Here is a 20,879-nt window from a genome sequence, read left to right on the forward strand (position 1 = left end):
TAATTAATTCCATCCAATATTAAAAGTTCTAATATTACTCGGACACCCTTAAATATACAATTATAATTAAAGTGTACTTTAAAGTTACACATTAAATAAAAACTTTAATTTTATGCATTGAACGTGTAAAAAGATTTTAATTAATATTTATTAATCATGATCATTACATTTTTATTAATATTTAACTTTTATTTTAATCATTTACAAAATAATATTTATGATTGATTATGGTATCCTACTTAAGATGTAAAACAATCTCTTTAATAAATAAATAAATAAAAACTTCCAAATTCGGATTCTATTTATCGTTTGAGTTTTGAAATAGTTTCATGCTTTTATTTCCCCCATAAACTAAATGATTGAAGTGCTTAAAGCGAAATGACGAGTTCATTGTCTATTTTCATCCTTCTTTGACGTTGTAGCCTATTTTGTATCCATAAAAATATCTACAGCCATTAAATTTTCATTCATGGAACCCTTGTCTCCAACTACATCACATCTTGGTTCGTACTATTCAACGGGGAGAGACATGCATTAAAAACATATTTATTAGAGCGGGTCTTTTAATGTTGACATGTTCCTACTTCTCCCTTCTAAATAAATACTACTAGTAGTAGTAAAGAAAGAGTACTACTAATATATTAGAAGAAAATAAACTATTAAAACTGTATTGAAATTGTGAAGAGCACATGGTTCACAACTCTTTTGTAATAATCTGATGAGTTAAGGAGAAAACAAACTATTCAAATTCAAGCTCCAAATATGGCTTCCTTTTCCAACTCAATTGGTAACTTTCATTCTTTTTCACTTTTTAATTTATCAACTATCATGAGTTCATATATACACAAATAATAATCATTTCTTGTTGATGCCCTTAACTCTTCATCTCCATTCTTTTTCATCTTGTTGACTTTGTATGCTTAATATTCATATTCATTTTATATTATGTATTCTGGACTCTACTATTTCAATATATTTTGTCCTTTATTTGAGCACAATTGATCTATTTTTCTTTAAAGTCGAAGTTGTTTTTCTAACTTCTAGCAATATTCAATATATATATATATATATATATATATATATATATATATATATATATATATATATATATATATTATATATATATATATATATATATATATATATATATATATATATATATATATATATATATATAATATATATATATATATATATATATATATATATATATATATATATATATATATATATATATATATATATATATATTATTTATTTATTTATTTATTTATTTATTTATTTATTTATTTACGGTCCCAAATAAAGAGAATAAGCGAAATAAAATAAATCTTTCAACTAATAATTATGATATATCTTTTTTTTTATTATTCTTTCTATTTTTAATTTTATTATATTAATAATATTTGTTCAATCAATAAGAGAGTGAAATGAAATAGGTTACGAGTTTTGTACTATATGAAATAGGGTTAAATATATTTTTAATTTTTATAAATAAATTAATATTTAATTTTAATCTTTCTAAATTTTTTTTTTAAATAATGGTTTTTATAAACTTTTTTTTCCATAAATTTTTTCCCTCATGTTAGTTCCCATATGCCATATAAAAAGCATTTCAAGTCTTTCAGACTCATCTAATTTAATAAATATCAATAAATGTATTATTTTTATATTGTATTGTGTACTTATATTAAAATACAAAAGTAAAAATTTGTGAAAATAGATTAAGAAAATTTATGAATAATGTCATAAGTTGTTTTCACAAGTTTTCTTAAACAAATAATCTCACAAAACTTATACTACTATGTAAGTTCAAATAAATCAATGTAAACAAAAATTTAGTCTCATTATACTTTTGATTCTCTAGTATATTTAATCATTAGTTGAATTGTTTATTTATATATATGTTCAAATGATATAGGCTTTTTAAGCCGACTAATAGGCTAATCATGCATTCGAAAATGTTAGAATCATGCCAAAAATAAGCTTATGATATATCACACGTCAGGTTTAGACTTTTAATTTTTTAGCATGCGACACTTAAGCTTGGTAAACCCTAGCTCGACCAAGTGGATTCCCACCTCTATATATCACTCTTTAAGAGATTAAAAACAAAAATTTTAAAGGTCGTATAATCAATGCATTGAAAATTAAAATAATTAATTTTAAAAAAAAGATATATATTTTTATTTAAAATCTTTAAAGAGTATTTCTGAAACACTTGTTATAATAACCTTTAATATAATTAGTCTATTTTCTTTGCTCTAATTGACCTTCATCATAGTTTAATTGACAAAACGAAATGGAAGCGACTCTAAGAACTATCTCTCGTACCGTAAAACTTTATATTGATCATCAATCACATAAATAGAAAAACTTCAATTAATTTTGCAAAACCCACATTAATGACCTGATTAAAGCGAAAATACTTTATGTCACTAGAGCAAATTTGAAAAAAAATACACATAGTATTTTTAAAGCGAAATAACTAGTTCATTCTCATTTGTTGGATTTCAACAATAAACCTCTATTAACAATGCACAAGAATGGAGGTGATGAAAAGTTGCACACACACACACACACACACACACAGAGGGAGGGAGGGAGGGAGGGAGAGAGAGAGAGAGAGAGAGAGAGAGAGAGAGAGAGAGAGAGAGAGAGAGAGAGAGAGATTTGTAACTAACTTTCTCAATTAAAATCTGTTAGAAATTCTGTTACGCATTCAACTTACTTTGGACTTATATATATTCATCCAAACTCAAATGCACATTAAATGCAAATGTAAACTTAAATGCAAATGAAACTCAAAATTAAACTAACTTGAATGTTGAATTACATTCAACACCATCCCTTAATTCACATTCAAGTTTAAAAATCAACAAAATCAATTACATCATTCAAATTGATAAAGTGTTCCATTTTAAGCGTCTTGGTTAACACATATGCAAGTTGCTTCTAAGTGCTGACATAAATAACCTCAAGTACTCAATTATGAACCTGATTGCATAGAAAATGGTACTTAGTATCAATGTGCTCTCCTTTTTCATGCAGCACTGAATTCTTAGCAAGACTTATGACATATTTATTGCCAATCATCAATTTGACTGGTTTCCTCACCTTGAACTTCAGTTCCTGCAGCAAATTCAGCAGCCAAACAGCCCGACAAGATGAAAAAGCGCTATATATATATATATATATATATATATATATATATATATATATATATATATATATATATATATATATATATATATATATATATATATATATATATATATATATATATATATATATATATATATATATATATATATATATATATATATATATATATATATATATATATATATATTCAACTTCACAAGTTGACAATGCAACCACTTATTTCTTCTTGGAACACCAAAGAATGGGGGCTCCCAGATACATAAACATCTATCTTGTAGTGATCCTTCTATCCACTATGTCCTTACACTAGTCAAAATTCCATGCCTTAGAGTTCCTTTCACATACCTCATAATCTTAACTGCAACTTGGTAATGTGACCACTTTGGCTTGCTCATAAACCTACTCACCATTCCAACTGCATAACATATGTCAGGCCTAGTGTTTTACATATATCTCAGACAGCCAACCAACTATTTGAAGGTTGTAGCATCTACATCCTCTCCATCATCATCGGAGTCCATCTTATGATTTATCTCAGCAGGTGTGACTGCTAACTTACAATTTGTCATCTCAAATCTCTTCAATAGCTCAAATTCATACTTCAGTTGGTGCATAATAATTCCCTTCTCAGAATGTAAACCATACTTTTCTACAAAGTAGTATACACCAGACTTTTGTAGGAATCCTCTAGCTACTAACCTTGCGTTATGTTTAGCAACTGAACCATTTGGCTTCAACTTTATCTTGAAAACCTGTCTCACACTTATGGCTTTCTTGTTCTGAGGTAGAAAAATCAATTCCCATGTCTTGTTTCTTTTAATGACCTCAAGCTCTTCCTTCATGGAATTCACCCATACCTTCTTCTTGAGAGACTTATTGATGTTGAAAGGTTCAGAGTCCACCATCATAACACTCTTTACAACTTCCCTTTCATAGTCAATCTTAGTATCATGCATAAATTCAAAGTCTGCAAGTCTCCTTGGTATCTATCTAACTCTATATGGCCTCTAGAACATCGCAAGTTCACCTTCAGAAGCTCCAACTTCAGAAGTTCCACCTTCAGAAGCTCCAACTTCAGAAGTTCCACCTTCAGAGGTTGGATCACCTTCAGAGTCAGATCCACCATCAGAGTCTGACTCACCTTTGGAGTCAAAGTCACCTTCAAATCAGACTCACTTTTAGATTTAAAGTCATCTTCATATTCAAACTCTCCTTTAGAGTCAGAATCACCTTTAGAGGCAAAATCTCATTTAAAGGCAGAATCAGACTCAAGTGTTGACACTGCACTGGACTGAGACTTGCTTCAGTCCCATGTTTCTGATTCTTTCACTATGACATATCTATCGACTTCTGCTTTTTTGGTGACTGAGTAATAGAACTTATAAATACATGTACTGTGGTAACCTATATACAACATAACTTTGCTTATGTCAACCAATTTTCTTCTAGTAGCATATGGTATATGTTTGTAACATACAAAACCAAACACCTTGAAATGGCTTACATTTTTCTTTCTATCAGTCCACTTCTCAATAGAAACTACTTTCTTTAAATTCTTTTTTAGACATCTGTTGAACACAAATGCTGATGTGGCAATTGCTTCACCCCACAATTGATTAGGTAGATTCTTCTCCTTCAACATGCTCATTGTCATCTTAAGCAGAGTTCTGTTTTCCCTTTCAACAAGACCATTATATTGTGGAATGTAGGAAGCAATCACCTCATGCTCAATATCATGTTCCTCACAGAACTTCTTGAACTATATTGAGTTGAACTCACCTTCACCATGGGTTCTGAGGATCTTCAACCTTTGTCCACTTTGATTTTCAACCTTCACTTTCAACTTCTCGAACTTAGAAAACACCTCATGTTTGAACTTAATGAGTAATACACATTCCATTCTTGTGAATTCATCCACAAATGACACAAAATACTTATTCCCTTCAAATGAAGGTACCTTAAATGGACCACATCATCAGAATGCACCACACCCAAAGCATGATTTGCTCTTGGAGGAATTTCTGATGAGAATCGAAATCTTGGTTGCTTTCCTCTCATGCCTATATCACATGATTTCTCTAGTGCCACAATATTAGGAATTTCATGTACCAGGTTCTTTGAAATCAGATGTTCTCAGCTTTTGTAGTTCAGATGTCCCAATCTCTAGTGCCACAACTCACTTTCCCCTCCAGCACTTCTTGCACTAAGACGTTTAGTGCATCCTGTTGTAACATTTACTTTGAATGTTCTGTTTCTTCCTAGTTTAGAAAATATAATTAGCTTCTAATTACAGTCATACAACTTCAAGAGATTGTCCATTTTTTCAATCAGCTGACCTACACTCATCAGATTACTGTTCATGCCAGGAACATACCATACATCCTTAATTAGTACAGTTTTGTCATTGTTCAACTTAACTATGAAATTTTCCATTCTGTTAGCATTCAGATACTCATCATCATCACATATGATCTTGGTCTTTTTACCAGAGTCAAAATTAACCAGTCATTGCTTATTTCCGGTTAGATGATTTGAGTAGGAAATGTCCATATAGCACCAGTCTACCATTGATCCACCTACATCCTTAGATGCCACGAATAGCACAGGTTCATCATCAAAATCTTATATGGTTATGTTGACTTCTTCACTCTTTCTAACCTTGTTTGACCAACAATCAACAATAAAATGACCAAACTTATTGCAATTGTAGCACTGGACCTTCCTCTTATCAAACTTCTCCTTTCCCTTTTGAACATTATGATGTTTCTTATAAGAATTCGAGACTTCTAAACACCACCACCATAATTTTTCTTCTGCTTTAGCCATGCTTGCTTCTGATGCTAGTGTCTTTAGAGTGTTGTATGGCTACAACTATGTAATCAAATTGAGGAGTAAGTGATCTCAATACCTTTAAATTATTACTTGTTCAGAGAGCGTTTCTCCACAAGACTTCATCTTACTCGTGACCATAATTACTCTAGAGATGTAATCAAGCATCTTCTCATTATTCTTCATGCTCAGATTTTCACATTTCTTGCGTGTGGACTGCAACTTAACCTTCTTCAGCGATGCGTCACCACCATAACACCGTACCAGTGTATCCCACGCCACCTTCGTTGTTGTCGAATCAACAATTTTCTCAAACACCTACGTATCCACACATTAATGGATATAAAACAATGCTTTCAGATCCTTCTTCCTCATTTCATATTGCACATTTCTTTGCGCTTCTGTTGCATTTTCTGCAACCAGTGCGTATTTGTCATTGACGATATTAAGAACATCTTGAGCGTCAAATAACACACACATCTGAATTGACCACAAATTATAATTTTTTTCGTCGAATACTGGAAGCTTAGTGTTCAAGCTACCATTCATCATCGTTCTTGTGCAAATTAGTCAGTTCTCACCAACACTTGTGTTTCCCAAACCCTAAAAATCAAGATATGTGATTCTCTTCAATTTCAAACTCCAATTCAACACGAATTTCAGAAATGAGCTCAATGACATACCTCACTACACTTGTGTTTACACGTGAATCGAACTGGGATTCTAGATACCATTTGATGGAGTTCAACAACGAACCTCCATTAACAATGCATAAGAATGAAGGAGATGATGAACAGTTACTACAGATAGAGAGAAATAAAAACTCTATAACTAACCTTCTCAATTAAAATATGTTAAAAGTTCTGTTACACATTTAACTTACTTTGGGCTTATATAGATTCACCCAAACTCAAGTTTACATTAAATACAAACTCAAATTCAAATGCAAATGAAACTCAAAACTAAACTAAATTAAATGTTGAATGACTGTTATGACTTCATTTATACAAAAATAATGATTTTTTGTTTATGAACTTAACTCTTCATTTCCAATCTTTTTCATCTTGTTGATTCTGTATGCCAAGTATTCAATTATATTATGTAATTTGCACTATAGTATTTAGATATATTTTCTACTTTATAATTTGTACTTAAGCACAGTTGATCTATTTTTCTTTAAACTCAGAGTTTGTTAGCATTATTCATCCTTGGGTTATATATATATATATACATGCAGGTGAAATTTCATGGATTTGTCTCACCAATTTTGATTTCGCTTCTTTATGCTTTCAAAGGACCTTAATAGACACAATCAACATACTCTTTCTCTCTGTCTACTTTACATCTTTGCTTATCACTTTCATCACAAAAACTTCATCAAATCAAAGCCATAGAAACTGCTGGATTTTCCTTATTACCTCAATCTGTTGTGCTATTGTTAGCATTTCGTTTTTCACTATTGGATTGTGGAATATCATATCTGATTCTGAGCAAAAACTGAAATGGTTAACTTGTATTATCAGAGGAATTATTTGGATTTCTTTTTCTGTTTCTTTGATTCTTCAGAGAGTCAAATGGATGAGAATATTAAACTCTATATGGTGGTTATTTTCTTGTGTGTTGGTTTTATCACTCAACATTGAAATTCTATTCCAAAATCATGCAATTGAAACTTTTGATATTGTACAGTGGCTTGTACATTTCCTTCTTCTATATTGTGCCATTCAAAATCTTGGTTTTTTGGGAACTCATAGTGTCCAACAAGGTTTATCTGAACCACTAATAGATCAAAAATTTGAAACTAATCAAACAGGACTTGGCCATGCTACTTTTATCAGCAAGTTGGTTTTCTCTTGGATGAATTCTTTACTCATTTTAGGTTACTCAAAGCCATTAGATCTTGAAGAAATCCCTTCCCTTGTTTCTGAAGATGAAGCAAACATGGCCTATCAAAAATTTGTTCATGCCTGGAAATCACTTGTTAGAGAGAGAGCAAAGAATAATACAAAGAGTTTGGTTCTTTGGTCTATAGTTAGAACTTACTTAGGAGAAAACATATTAACAGCATTTTATGGATTAATCAGAACTGTTTCTGTTGCTGTTTCACCTCTAATACTTTATGCTTTTGTTAAATACTCAAATAGAACTGAGCCAGATCTTAGACAAGGTCTTTCCATAGTTGGTTTTTTGATTGTCACCAAAGTGTTTGAGTCTTTGTCTCAAAGACATTGGTTTTTTAACTCAAGGAGATCAGGGTTGAAAATGAGGTCAGCTCTGATGGTAGCAGTTTATCAAAAGCAGCTAAAGCTTTCTAACTCGGCCAGGACACGACACTCGGCTGGAGAAATTGTGAATTACATTGCTGTAGATGCTTATAGAATGGGAGAATTTCCATGGTGGTTTCATCTGACATGGACTTGTGCATTGCAACTTGTTCTTTCCATTGGTGTCCTTTATGGTGTTGTTGGTATCGGTGCTCTTCCTGGCTTGGTCCCTCTTCTTATTTGCGGATTTCTTAATGTACCATTTGCAAAAATCCTACAAAATTGCCAGTCACAGTTTATGATTGCGCAGGACGAGCGTCTTAGATCGACTTCAGAGATTCTAAATAGTATGAAGATCATTAAGTTACAATCATGGGAAGAAAAGTTCAAGAATTTACTCCAGTCGCTACGGGATAAAGAGTTTTTATGGTTGTCTAAGGTGCAGACTTTGAAAGCTTTTGGTTCATTTCTTTATTGGATGTCTCCTACCGTTATTTCTGCTGTTGTTTTTATTGGATGTGCTGTTACCAAGAGTGCACCATTGAATGCTGAAACTATTTTCACAGTTCTTGCAACTCTGAGGAACTTGGCAGAGCCTGTTAGAATGGTCCCAGAGGCTCTATCCATTATGATTCAAGTTAAGGTTTCCTTCGATCGTCTTAATAGGTTTTTGCTCGATGAAGAACTAAACAATGATGATAGTGAAAGAAAATTCAAGGAATGTTCTGTTAATGCCGTAGAAATACAAGATGGCAACTTCATTTGGGATCATGAATCTGTGTCTCCAACTTTAGCAGATGTGAATTTAGAAATCAAATGGAGACATAAAATTGCAGTTTGTGGACCAGTTGGAGCTGGGAAATCATCACTTTTGTATGCAATACTTGGAGAAATTCATAAGATATCAGGAACTGTAAGTTCCTACTATAACCCATTTAGATTTGACTTGATTATTTTCACATTTAAATTTTATCATGCCAAATTCATATGAAAAAGCATAATGTTAAAATCTTACACTTTTCCCCTTGTGATATTTCACTATAATGGAAAACAGGTCAATGTAGGTGGCACTTTTGCCTATGTTTCCCAATCTTCATGGATACAGAGTGGAACAGTTCAAGATAATATACTCTTTGGCAAGCCAATGGACAGAACAAGATACGAAAAAGCAATTAAATCTTGTGCTTTAGATAAGGATATCAATGATTTTAGCCATGGTGATCTTACAGAAATTGGTCAGAGAGGGATAAACCTGAGTGGAGGACAAAAACAAAGGATTCAGCTAGCTAGAGCAGTCTACAATGATGCTGATGTATATCTCCTTGACGATCCTTTCAGTGCAGTTGATGCACATACAGCTGCAATACTATTCAATGTAAGTAAATAACACTTTTATCATTTTAAATTGTTGATCTATACATAATACAAAGGGAACTCTAATTTTGGTTAGACCTTTTTGCTGGTCAAATTTACTTTTAACAACCAAGTTCTTCTTTAAATTTAAATTTTAACTCTAGGACATGACTAAAGGAAACTAGAAAACTAACTACCAATTTTGGTGTATAAAGTTAATTGCGTCTACAATATTACAGGATTGTGTCATGACTGCTTTAAGAGAGAAAACAGTCATTCTAGTTACTCATCAAGTGGAGTTTCTCTCAGAAGTTGATACAATCTTGGTAAAGTATTTCAGTTAAATGATTATTATATTGCAATTGAACATATGTATTTCTCTTAGAAGTTGATACTAACCTGATGAATTAAAATTGTAGGTAATGGAGGGTGGAAAAGTTATTCAATCAGGTAGTTATGAGAGTCTCCTAACAGCAGGAACAGCCTTTGAACTACTTGTGAGTGCTCATAAAGACAAAATTACTGAGTTGAATCAAGATAATGAACATAAAAGAGGTTCTGAAAACGAAGTTTTGTCCAATCCTCAAAACTCTCATGGTTTTTATCTCACTAAGAATCAAAGTGAGGGAGAGATTTCTAGTATCAAGGATCCAATTGGTACACAACTTACACAAGAGGAAGAAAAAGTGATTGGTAATGTTGGATGGAAGCCATTCTGGGATTATATAAATTATTCCAAAGGGACATTCATGTTGTGTTTCATCATGTTAGCACTATCTGCTTTCATGGCATTTCAAACGGCATCAACCTTTTGGCTTGCTATAGCCATAGAAATTCCAAAAGTAACTAATGCCACCTTGATTGGAGTTTATACATTAGTTTCATTTTCCAGTGCTGCTTTTGTATATGTAAGGTCTTACTTGAATGCACTTCTTGGATTAAAAGCTTCTACTGCTTTCTTCTCAAAATTCACTACAGCTATCTTCAATGCTCCAATGCTTTTCTTTGATTCAACTCCTGTAGGAAGGATTTTAACTAGAGTAAGATTTTTTCCATTCATTACGATTTCATAACCACTCATATTTAATTTAGGCCAACATTTTCTTCTCTCTTGTGCAGGCTTCATCAGATTTGAGTATTTTGGACTTTGATATACCTTCTTGCATCACCATTGTAGCAAGTGTAGCACTTGAAATTTTGGTGATAATTTGTATAATGGTTTCAGTCACATGGCAAGTTCTCATTGTTGCTGTTCCTGCAATGGTTGCATCATTATACATTCAGGTTTATCCACTTTCCAGTTTTTCTTGATTCCTTATTCTCTGTCCAAGGTTAGATCATTCAGCTAGTAACTTCTAAATCTTTTTTTGTTTGTTTGTTCCCTTTAAGCAATATTATCAAGCTACTGCAAGGGAACTGATACGGATCAATGGAACAACCAAAGCTCCAGTCATGAATTTTGCATCTGAGACATCACTTGGAGTGGTTACCTTAAGAGCATTCAACATGGTTGACAGATTTTTCAAAAACTACTTAACACTTGTAGACAAAGATGCTTCGTTGTTCTTTCACTCCAATGCAGCACTGGAATGGGTAATCTTAAGGATTGAAGCACTTCAAAATTTGACTGTCATCACTGCATCTTTGTTGCTTATTCTACTTCCTCATGGATATGTATCCCCAGGTATAATATATGCTTAAATATACTTTTCATCCTTACAAATATATATATCAATTTTCCATGTTTAGTTTTAGTCCTTGTGAAAATTATCAAAAACATTGACCCTGTAATTCATTTTAATCCTTATGAATTAAATAGTCTACTTCTATGTATTACAAAGATCAATAACAAAAATTTTAGACAAATAAAATTACAAGGACAAAGAATGGAAAAGTAATATGTTTGCGAGGAGTAAATATATTTAACCCTATAGTCAATTAACAATTACCGTGATAAAATTTTGTTCAAGCTAATAACTCTTAACAACCTTCCTGTGTTGTGCAGGCCTTGTGGGGCTGTCTCTTTCTTATGCTTTTAACTTGACAACAGCCCAAGTATTTTGGGGAAGATGGTTTAGCAACTTATCAAACTATATTATATCTGTTGAAAGAATCAAACAATTCATTCATATACCAGTTGAGCCTCCTGCCATTGTGGATAATAATCGGCCGCCATCTTCGTGGCCTTCCAAGGGAAGGATTGATCTTCAAGGCTTGGAGGTAAAGTTGGATAACGCCCTAACTCATATCCAAAAAATTGACTTGGAATGTGAAGTAGACACAACTCATCTATGCAAAATTGACTTGTAATGTGAAGTAGACACAACTCATCTATGCAAAATTGACCTGTAATGTGAAGTAGTCCAATCCCGAATCTTTGATATCAACTTGAAATATAGAGAAAACTGTTAGATTATTGGCTGATTCTAGTATAATATTTTATTTCTACCTCTACTTTAAGTTTTCATCTTTTTATTCATAAAGTGAAAAGAAAAATTCTTCTCTTATGCCAATTTTTTACATTGGTTACAGATCAGATATCGTCCTAATGCTCCACTAGTTCTTAAGGGAATCACTTGTACATTTAAAGAAGGGAGTAGGGTAGGAGTTGTCGGAAGGACTGGAAGTGGAAAAAGTACACTGATCAGTGCTTTGTTTCGCTTAGTTGAGCCATCAAGAGGTGATATTCTCATAGATGGGTTGAACATTTGCTCAATGGGGTTGAAGGATTTGAGAATGAAACTAAGCATAATCCCTCAAGAACCAACTCTTTTCAAGGGCAGCATTAGGACAAACCTGGACCCTCTTGGCCTGTACTCAGACGATGATATCTGGAAGGTGAATAAACTAATCTTAATATTTAGCATTAAGTGTAGTTGAATTTTACTTGAATCATTCAATAATTTATATTTGATTTGTATATTTAGGCTATAGAGAAATGTCAGCTTAAGGAAACAATCAGCAAGCTACCAAGTCTCTTGGACTCTTCTGGTGAGTCTTTATATATGATTTTGTGAATATACTAATTACGGAATCCTGATTTTGAAACGTTTTGCAGTGAGTGATGAAGGTGGAAATTGGAGCTTAGGACAACGCCAATTGTTTTGTCTTGGAAGAGTTCTACTGAAGAGAAACAAAATTCTTGTTCTGGATGAAGCTACTGCCTCCATTGACTCTGCTACAGATGCCATTTTACAAAGAGTAATCAGACAAGAATTTGAAGAATGTACGGTTATAACCGTGGCTCACAGAGTTCCAACTGTAATAGACAGTGACATGGTTATGGTTTTATCTTATGGTATGTTATCACCTTATTATTATACGTGCTATTGTTTCTGTTTTATTAGTATTATCTTTTGCCTCATAATATTTGGATGGTTATTATTAAAGGGAAACTGATGGAATACGATGAACCTTCAAAGCTAATGGATACAAACTCTTCATTCTCTAAGCTGGTGGCTGAATATTGGTCCAGTTGCAGGAAGAATTCATTCCCAAATATTAGCAAACAACAATAAGATGAGTGATAAATATTACTATAAATAAAGTGAAGGAAAATGATTCACATCTAGTGGTTATAAATCTATTAAACCCTAAGCAGGTATTGGTGGAGATGTCTCTCAGCATATTCAATCAGGAATATTTTGATGGTTTATAAATTACAATCATTGAAAACTATTACAATTTCTATTTAATATATATATATATATATATATATATATATATATATATATATATATATATATATATATATATATATATATATATATATATATATATATATATATATATATATATATATATATATATATATATAACACCAAATGATTATTATCAATAAGTTATAAAAAAATAAAGTGGCACTCTTGTAAAATTTTAAACAAAAAATTGGTTTAATTTTTTTTTAAATGTTATTTTAGATATTTTATTTTTTTTATTATAACTATTTTTGGATATCAATATTTTTTAAAATAAATTAAATTTGAAGTTATTTTAAATTTTTTTTTCATAAAAATCATTTTCGTAATACATATTTTTTAATAAATTGTGAGAAATTTTATATAAAAAAGAATTCATCTTTAAGAATTCAAAACAAAGGACCATGATACTAGGTGAAATTTTCCACTCTAAGGATGCATGTCGATGATACTTGTCGATGAACCGTCGTCCATGAGATTCAGCGACGGTTGAAACGTTAGTTTTTTTAGAAAATCCCTATCCTTTTCTAAAATGTGAAATTTGATGAGATAGAATTTGAGTTCATGCACAATTGAATATGGCAACTTACATTTTGAGTTTTGGTAAATTATGATGATGCTTATGTTTCAATCCTTAAATTACAAAGAATTATGGTAAAATGTGGATAATTTGATTTCTATTGCAGTTGTATTACTATGGTATTTAATACTTGAGGTGTGCAAGTTCTTTCTGATATGTATGGTATAATATAATGCCTTAGATATGTTTGTATGGTGATTGAATCAACCTATGGTAATCTAGAAAAGAAGAATGGTGTGAATTGCATCCATTGTTTTTCTTCTATGGCTAATGATTCATTCGGTTCAGAAATTTGTTACATTTCTTTCTTTCTAAATATAAGAGTATAATGACACAGTGATGTTTTTCAATGGTCAATCATTGCATTAATTATTTTCATGGAAGTTCAAATATTTATTTTGTTGATGCAAAATACTTTTAAAGTTTTATGAGGTGATTAAGTCCATCAATATGGGATTGGTGTTTTGGACAATCTGTAAATTGGGATTTATTGTTTTATGTAATTTGTGATTTTAATTGGATGTGTTTTTTTATTATTAAGGTGAAGTACTCTTTTGAAACTAACAAGAGGCTTATCCATTTCTCTACTTGTGAAGTGTATGGGAAAACGATCGATAGTTTTCTTCCTAAGGTAGTCTTCTTTGTCAGATTAACTTCATTTTTTTACAATTTTTTTATTTGTTTATATGATTTATTTGTTTTAGATATGTGATTCATTAGTTATGATTTTGTGTTTGTAGTATAGTTATAGAAATATGACAATTTGCTTACTTTCTTTCTATCACGTATAATAACCTTAGTATTAGAGTGTTAACCTTTCAGGTGTCCCACACCACCACTCGGAAGAAGTAATCCTCCATCGCCGTCGTTCCTCTTCTTATTTCTAGTTTCAGAATAAGTGGCGCCGTATGTAGGAATCGACTTCTAATTCCTACGATTTCCACGAATCCACATTCTCTTTCAAACTTCACAACTTGTAATCTCCTCCTATCACTATATCACTGTAGCGAAAGCATCTGTGACCACACATGCGAATCCACCGCGTCTTGATTCAACTTATAAGCATAATCTCAATTTTATTTCCTCATATTTTTAGAACTTTGCATTTGTTTAAAATTTTCGGTGATGGCTGGATCTAAAGATGTCAGATCCGCCACTACGCGTGAAGCTGTTGCCGCTGCTCTAGCATAAAACAATCCTCCACCGCAAAATGCCATAGATCTTGAAACAATTGCCCCGTGGCATCTATATTTGATTCGAGATTTGAAGTTATCCAGTTCTATTCAAGTTAATCTGATAAAGACTCATGTTCCGGCTTTGGTTACATAACATGCAGCCTTACCTAACATCCATACTCTACCAGCGAACACTAGAATGCAAGGTGATAACGAACTGTTGATCAACATGTTTAACATTGTTCGATAACAAAACTCACACGCTCTTAAAGTAAGGCTTCAACACTTGGAAGAAAGCATTCAAAGCATTCACAATGCCCATTCCCGCCAAAATATAAACTAAGAAGTTTCTTCAAGGAAGACTCGTGTTGCTATCCTGAAACCAATTGGGACAAAAAGAGACAAGGTTCCTCAATCGAAGGACCACCATAAGAGAAGGAAGCATCAGACTTTTCCTTAGATCCCTAGGGGAGATCGAGGCAATCATGTTTCTTCCCCAACTCAATAAAAAACTCACCCGGAGAAGGTGCAACCAAAATGCCCATTGTCAGTAAGAATCCTAGAAAGCAAGATTCTGAAATCCATGGAGAAGTCACCCAAGCTTGGCGGTTATGACGGAAAAGGAGATCCCGATCAGCAAGTCCAACTCGTGAATGATCGGGTGAGTTACTTCAGCACCGATGATGCATTCAAATGCAAGATATTTGCGTTAAATTCGGTCGAGTTAGATCGGTTATGGTTTAACGGTCTACCCAACTAAAGTATCAATTCTTAGGCGGAGTTCTATGAGAGGTTTTCTGCGCATTTCACGGTCCAGAAGAGACACCTTGTAACTGAAGTTATCCTGAGTGGGATCATTCAGGAAAACCAAATAATTCACAAAAAATATTAAATGAAGTCACAAAAATAATTAAAAATCAAAATATGAAACTAGATTTTTCAAGAAAATTTTTGGGATTGGTCTCATATTTTTGTGACTTCAAATAAAATATTGATGAATTTTTGAAAATAAAGTGAATTAAATGAAATTAAAACAGAAATAAGAAAAAGAGAAAAAACCAGCGCGCTTGGATCATTTCACTAAATGACGTGGCCATGATCTGAGGGCTCAGAGGCGCGGTCACACCATATGATCCTTGGTCAAACGTGCAACACATGTATTTAAAACAAGTCAATCAAATGAAAGGCCAAGATTATAACATTTCCTCAAGATCCAATGCCCTGGAAGCTCCCACGTGGGGATGGTGGTGGAAACCACCATCTTCTCCGGCCAGCCAACTGATTCCGGCCACCACGCGCAGGGATTTTAACTTTAATGAAAATGAAAAAGCAAGGTATCAAAATGAAGCTGAGGTGATGTACATCACACCTGTAACCATGGATCCTTCTCAATGTTCCTATTTAGAGAGAAACAAGAGTTTGAAGATCATGGTGCTTGATCTGAAATGGCACAATTTCTAAAATTGAGACGACCACTGGCCTGCCTCATGCTTGAGGACTTCAGAAAACAGTTCAAACCAAAGAAATTCACATCATATAGCAAGATCTAGATCAAGAAAAATTGAGGTTCTACCTCTAAAATGCAGCTTCAAACAGCACAAGTTCTTCAAGCTTTTGATCCAATCTTGCTCTGGAAGCGTAGTGATGATGCAAGGTTAAGGAATTAAGACTTGAAGATCAACTAATGATGTTGAAATTCAAGCTTGAAATTGAAAACTGAAATTACTTTAGGTGAGGGTTTGGTTTTCAATCCAGCAGCGTTTCAGATCTCCTTCAAGTTGATTTTTGAATGAGCATGAGCTTCTACTTATAGCTGGAATGTGCTGCAAGGTAGTGCTTAGCTCGTGTGCATGAAACTTGGATCCTTCATGCATGGGCCTGTACAGGCGCGTGCAAAGCCCAAGAATGAATGGAAATGCATGCTGAGATCAAATGTAGTTGAATTGGACGTGCACAAGAGGCTGCACAAGCTTGCATTCCAAGTTATGATGTGAATTGCAAAAATGAGCATAAACATTAAGCTCTTCGAAACTCCCACATGGAAAATCCAAAAATGGTCATGTGAGTAATGGTTGGAAATCTCTTGGAATAGGGAACAAAAGTCATGTTGGGCAAAAATTCATTTGGAGTTTGGAAATTTATGAAAATTGGCTGTGAAGTTTGGGGTACAAAACATGTCTAGGTTCCCTTTGAAATTTTTTGTCAAAAGTAAGCAACTTCAAGCCCTTATGTTTCAATGACGCAAGCATCAAATGGAAAAACCTCCAACATAAAAGTTGTATATCGTTTCAAGGTGATAAATGTAGACTCAAATTTTGCATCATTTGGATTTTTCATGAGAAAGTTATGAGCACTTGAAGTTGGACATTTTTCAAATTCAATGGCTTTGGTCCAGAGTGACCTATAATGTTTTGTATTATCACATGTGTTTATTTTAGGATTATGAAATTCTGTCCAATATAACATTTGAATTAGACATCTTTATCTTTCCAATTAATTTGGTCTCACCTCAAAATCATGAAAAATAAGGAAGTTGGGTCCTTGGGAAGTTGACCCAAAATTAGGGTTTCAATCAAAATGATCTATAATGTTTTGAAATGAATGATGACCTTCCAAGTTTCAAATGGATTTTTGATGAACATTAAAGTTGTTCATATGGTCCTTAATAACATTTTTTATCTTGGGGTCATATTCATTTGACAAACACATAAAAAGTTATATCTCAGTGATCCTCAGTTTAGTCAGATGATTTGACTAGTCAACTTCTCAAGGCCAAACTTCAAATCTTGATGAATGAATGATTGAGGATACTCATATAGGCTTATATATGCATAAAATAATGAATGAAATAAATTCCCTTGATTGAATTTGATCATAGGTTGAGGTTGCTTCATGAGCAAGGCACAGTCAATGCACAGTTGAATTAGGGTTTCCTTGGGAAACAATCCTCAAGCCCTTTGGTTTATCTTGATCAATTTGGAAAATTGAGATACTTGGGAGACATATATGATGATTTGTAACTTTTTGGACCATTGTCATGCTTGTTCTCATCTTCATTTAGCCACTTCATTGAGCTTAGGAGCCTCCTAGGAGCATGGGAGCACATGATCACTTGAGCTTCAAAACAAAAAGAGTTAGTGACATATTTTTGTGCTTTTGATTAGTAAACAATTAAGAAAAGCAATAATATACAACAAAAGCATGCTTGGTGATCTCAAACCACTCACACGAGTCCCACCCAAGGGTTAAGGAGCCACACATGCTATGATCCTTGAGGCAATGCACTGAGCAATGATATGATGCCATGAGGGATATTAGGGTCAAAATTAGGGTCTTATAGAAACCTTGATCAAAATAATATGTAGAGATCATTGGGACTCATATATGATGCTTTGATACATTTTGGACCAATCATTGGTTGTGCTTTTAGCCATGAGGGTCTTAAACCCTAGGTATGAACTTGATAGATCAATGGAGATCATGCCCTTCCTACAAAAGAGTTAGGCAAATGCAAAGACATATTTTTGGTATTTTGGTTAGTAAAATGATAATATACAAGTATGATACAATCAAATGGTGCTTGGTGATCTCTCCCAAAACAAACCCAATGAAATAAGGGTAAGGAGGATGCCAAGGTATGATTCCAATGCTAATGCATATGATGAGATTGCATGAGGGGTCTTAGGGTCAAAATTGGGGTCTTACAGCTGCCCCTATTAAGGACATTCTAACTGAGGAGGTGAAGGTTAAAATATTTGTATCGACTCAGTAGAATGGGCTTAAATAACAACATATAGAAACAAATTTTGGTCCCTAAGAGACCTCATGATGCATATGATATGAATGTAAAAACAAATACTTTGTGGGGAAATGTTGCCACAAACGAAAAGAAATCAGAGAGACCGAATATCCGCAGGAACATAATGCATTCTATAAGGAAAATTCATTGAGGAGACCGAGACTCTGAGGCGATAAAAAGGGTTATGCGTAGGCCAGACTACAACTTAAAACTACTGGGGGAGGAATTCCATAAAAATAGAAAGACTCAGCCGGGGAAACAAAAACATCTGTGGGGATGCGAGTAAATCAGGATAAAATTGGAGTACTTGAATCGTGCAGGAAAAGCGATTTCACTAAGGAAATGCGTACTCAACTCAACTGAGGAAGAAATAAACTTCAACACAGGAGGAGCAGAAATCTACTATCTACTACCTATTATTGGGTAAGGAGATAATAGAGATCTGATAGAGAAGACACTTGTCATCGGTTAGGATGAACATATCAAGGATGACTCACTGGGAATGCCAAGAGGGAGTATTCATTACCGGTTACTGGGTAAGAATAGCCTTGTTGGGGAAAATTGTAGAAATAGGATTTACAACTACCAGTTACTGGATAGAAGACCGAAGATGAGAATATCTGTCACCGATTAAGGTGAACATATCAAGGATAGACTCAAAGGAAAGAAAATCAGTCATCGGTTAAGATGAACATATCAAGGATAGACTTTCCTGGGATGTCAAGGAGGATATCCGTCATCGGTTGAGATGAACATATCAAAGATAAACCAACCAAACAAAAAGTAGGAATTACATCTATCGAATGCTGGATAGAATACCATCAAATAGAAAATTCGTCGCCGGTTAAGATGAACATATCAAGGATAGACTCTGTGAGGAGAGAAATAGGAATTACATCTATCAGTTACTGGATAGAATACCAGTGAAGAGAAAATATGTCACTGGTTAAAGTAAACATATCAAGGATAGACTCTGCAGAGGGAATGAAAAGCAGGATTTAAAACTACCGGTTACTGGGCAGAAGACCGTAAAGAGAAGGAAACCCATCATCGGTTAGGATGAACATATCAAGGATTTACTCTATCAGGAACAAAATAGGGATTACATCTACCTTTTTACTGGGTAGAATACCAAAGATGAGAATATCTGTCATCGGTTAGGATGAACATATCAAGGATATACTTCCTGGGAAACATAAAAATGAATCCACCGGGGACTCCACTAAGGAGAAAACAGGGGTACTTTTGCCAGGTATTGGGCAAGAAGTAACAAACTGCAAACTAAGAAGAATATTACCAGTTACTGGATAATAAATTCTTAGGGGACCCAAAGCATATATCTAGGTAAGATCTAGAAAGAAACGGTCAATCAAGACTCAACCCAATGAGGATATAACTTAAGGGGAGCAATTCCATCCAGATAATTCACTAGGGAGGAAACTAAATTAATAATCATCCACGAGGAAATAGCTCATTGGGGAAAGGAGAAAGGTTAAAATCTTTCTACTTAAGGGACTGACACTCTACAATTGAGGGATGACAGACACCAAACTTATATGGGGATAAAGTACCGCCATAATAGAGAATAAGAATTACAGGAATGAATCAACCACTGTGATTATGAAATTATGCAATTATATGAGTGTATATATGTATATGTATATGTATATATGATGATTATGCTGACAAAATGATCGCAAAGGATACAAAGGTGTCGCAAATTTGATTCATCGGTACAATTCTCGGTCAATCCACAAGAGAGGGAGATAACTGCTGGAGAAAAGAGAGATCAACATCCCAGAGGCTCAACCCTAGCCGGGGAAGGAGGGGATCTGCTGAGGAAAAGAAAATGTTATCGAGTCTGCGAGGAATTTTAGGTCAACACCATATCGAGTGGGAGACAACCATACAGAGGAAAAACGCAACTAGCTGCTCAAAAACCATGGGGAAACTCTGACTGGGAGCGAACCAGGCGGCAATTGGTAAGGAAACCAAAATTCTACCACAAACATGCGA

General features: G+C 33.5%; 1 protein-coding gene across 2 annotated transcripts; it reads left to right on the plus strand.

Annotated features, from left to right (window-relative positions):
• The first annotated feature begins 629 nt into the window (after positions 1-629).
• LOC127132418 (ABC transporter C family member 8) lies at positions 630-13,289 on the plus strand. Of its 2 annotated transcripts, none has more exons than XM_051061371.1 (12): positions 630-787; positions 7,232-9,171; positions 9,313-9,633; positions 9,851-9,937; positions 10,031-10,651; positions 10,731-10,895; positions 11,001-11,295; positions 11,617-11,831; positions 12,144-12,449; positions 12,539-12,602; positions 12,670-12,909; positions 13,002-13,289. In XM_051061371.1, exons 1-12 carry the CDS (start codon positions 763-765, stop codon positions 13,127-13,129), a joined length of 4,407 nt encoding a protein of 1,468 aa, XP_050917328.1. In that variant the 5' UTR covers positions 630-762; the 3' UTR covers positions 13,130-13,289. The 2 variants fall into 2 exon arrangements, with proteins under 2 accessions (XP_050917328.1, XP_050917332.1); XM_051061375.1 differs by lacking the exon at positions 630-787 and having other exon boundaries at positions 8,542-8,697; positions 8,825-9,171.
• The last annotated feature ends 7,590 nt before the right edge of the window (positions 13,290-20,879 follow it).

This window comes from Lathyrus oleraceus, chromosome 1, assembly GCF_024323335.1.
Source record: "Lathyrus oleraceus cultivar Zhongwan6 chromosome 1, CAAS_Psat_ZW6_1.0, whole genome shotgun sequence".
Classification (NCBI taxonomy): Eukaryota; Viridiplantae; Streptophyta; class Magnoliopsida; order Fabales; family Fabaceae; genus Lathyrus; species Lathyrus oleraceus.

Bases quoted from the DNA above. Each gene is read 5' to 3' on its own strand.
- LOC127132418 (XM_051061371.1), top strand. From the start codon at position 763: ATGGCTTCCTTTTCCAACTCAATTG. The intron at 10,896-11,000 runs GTTTATCCACTT...GTTCCCTTTAAG, and splicing joins TTGCATCATTATACATTCAG to CAATATTATCAAGCTACTGC. The intron at 12,450-12,538 runs GTGAATAAACTA...TTGTATATTTAG, and splicing joins CAGACGATGATATCTGGAAG to GCTATAGAGAAATGTCAGCT.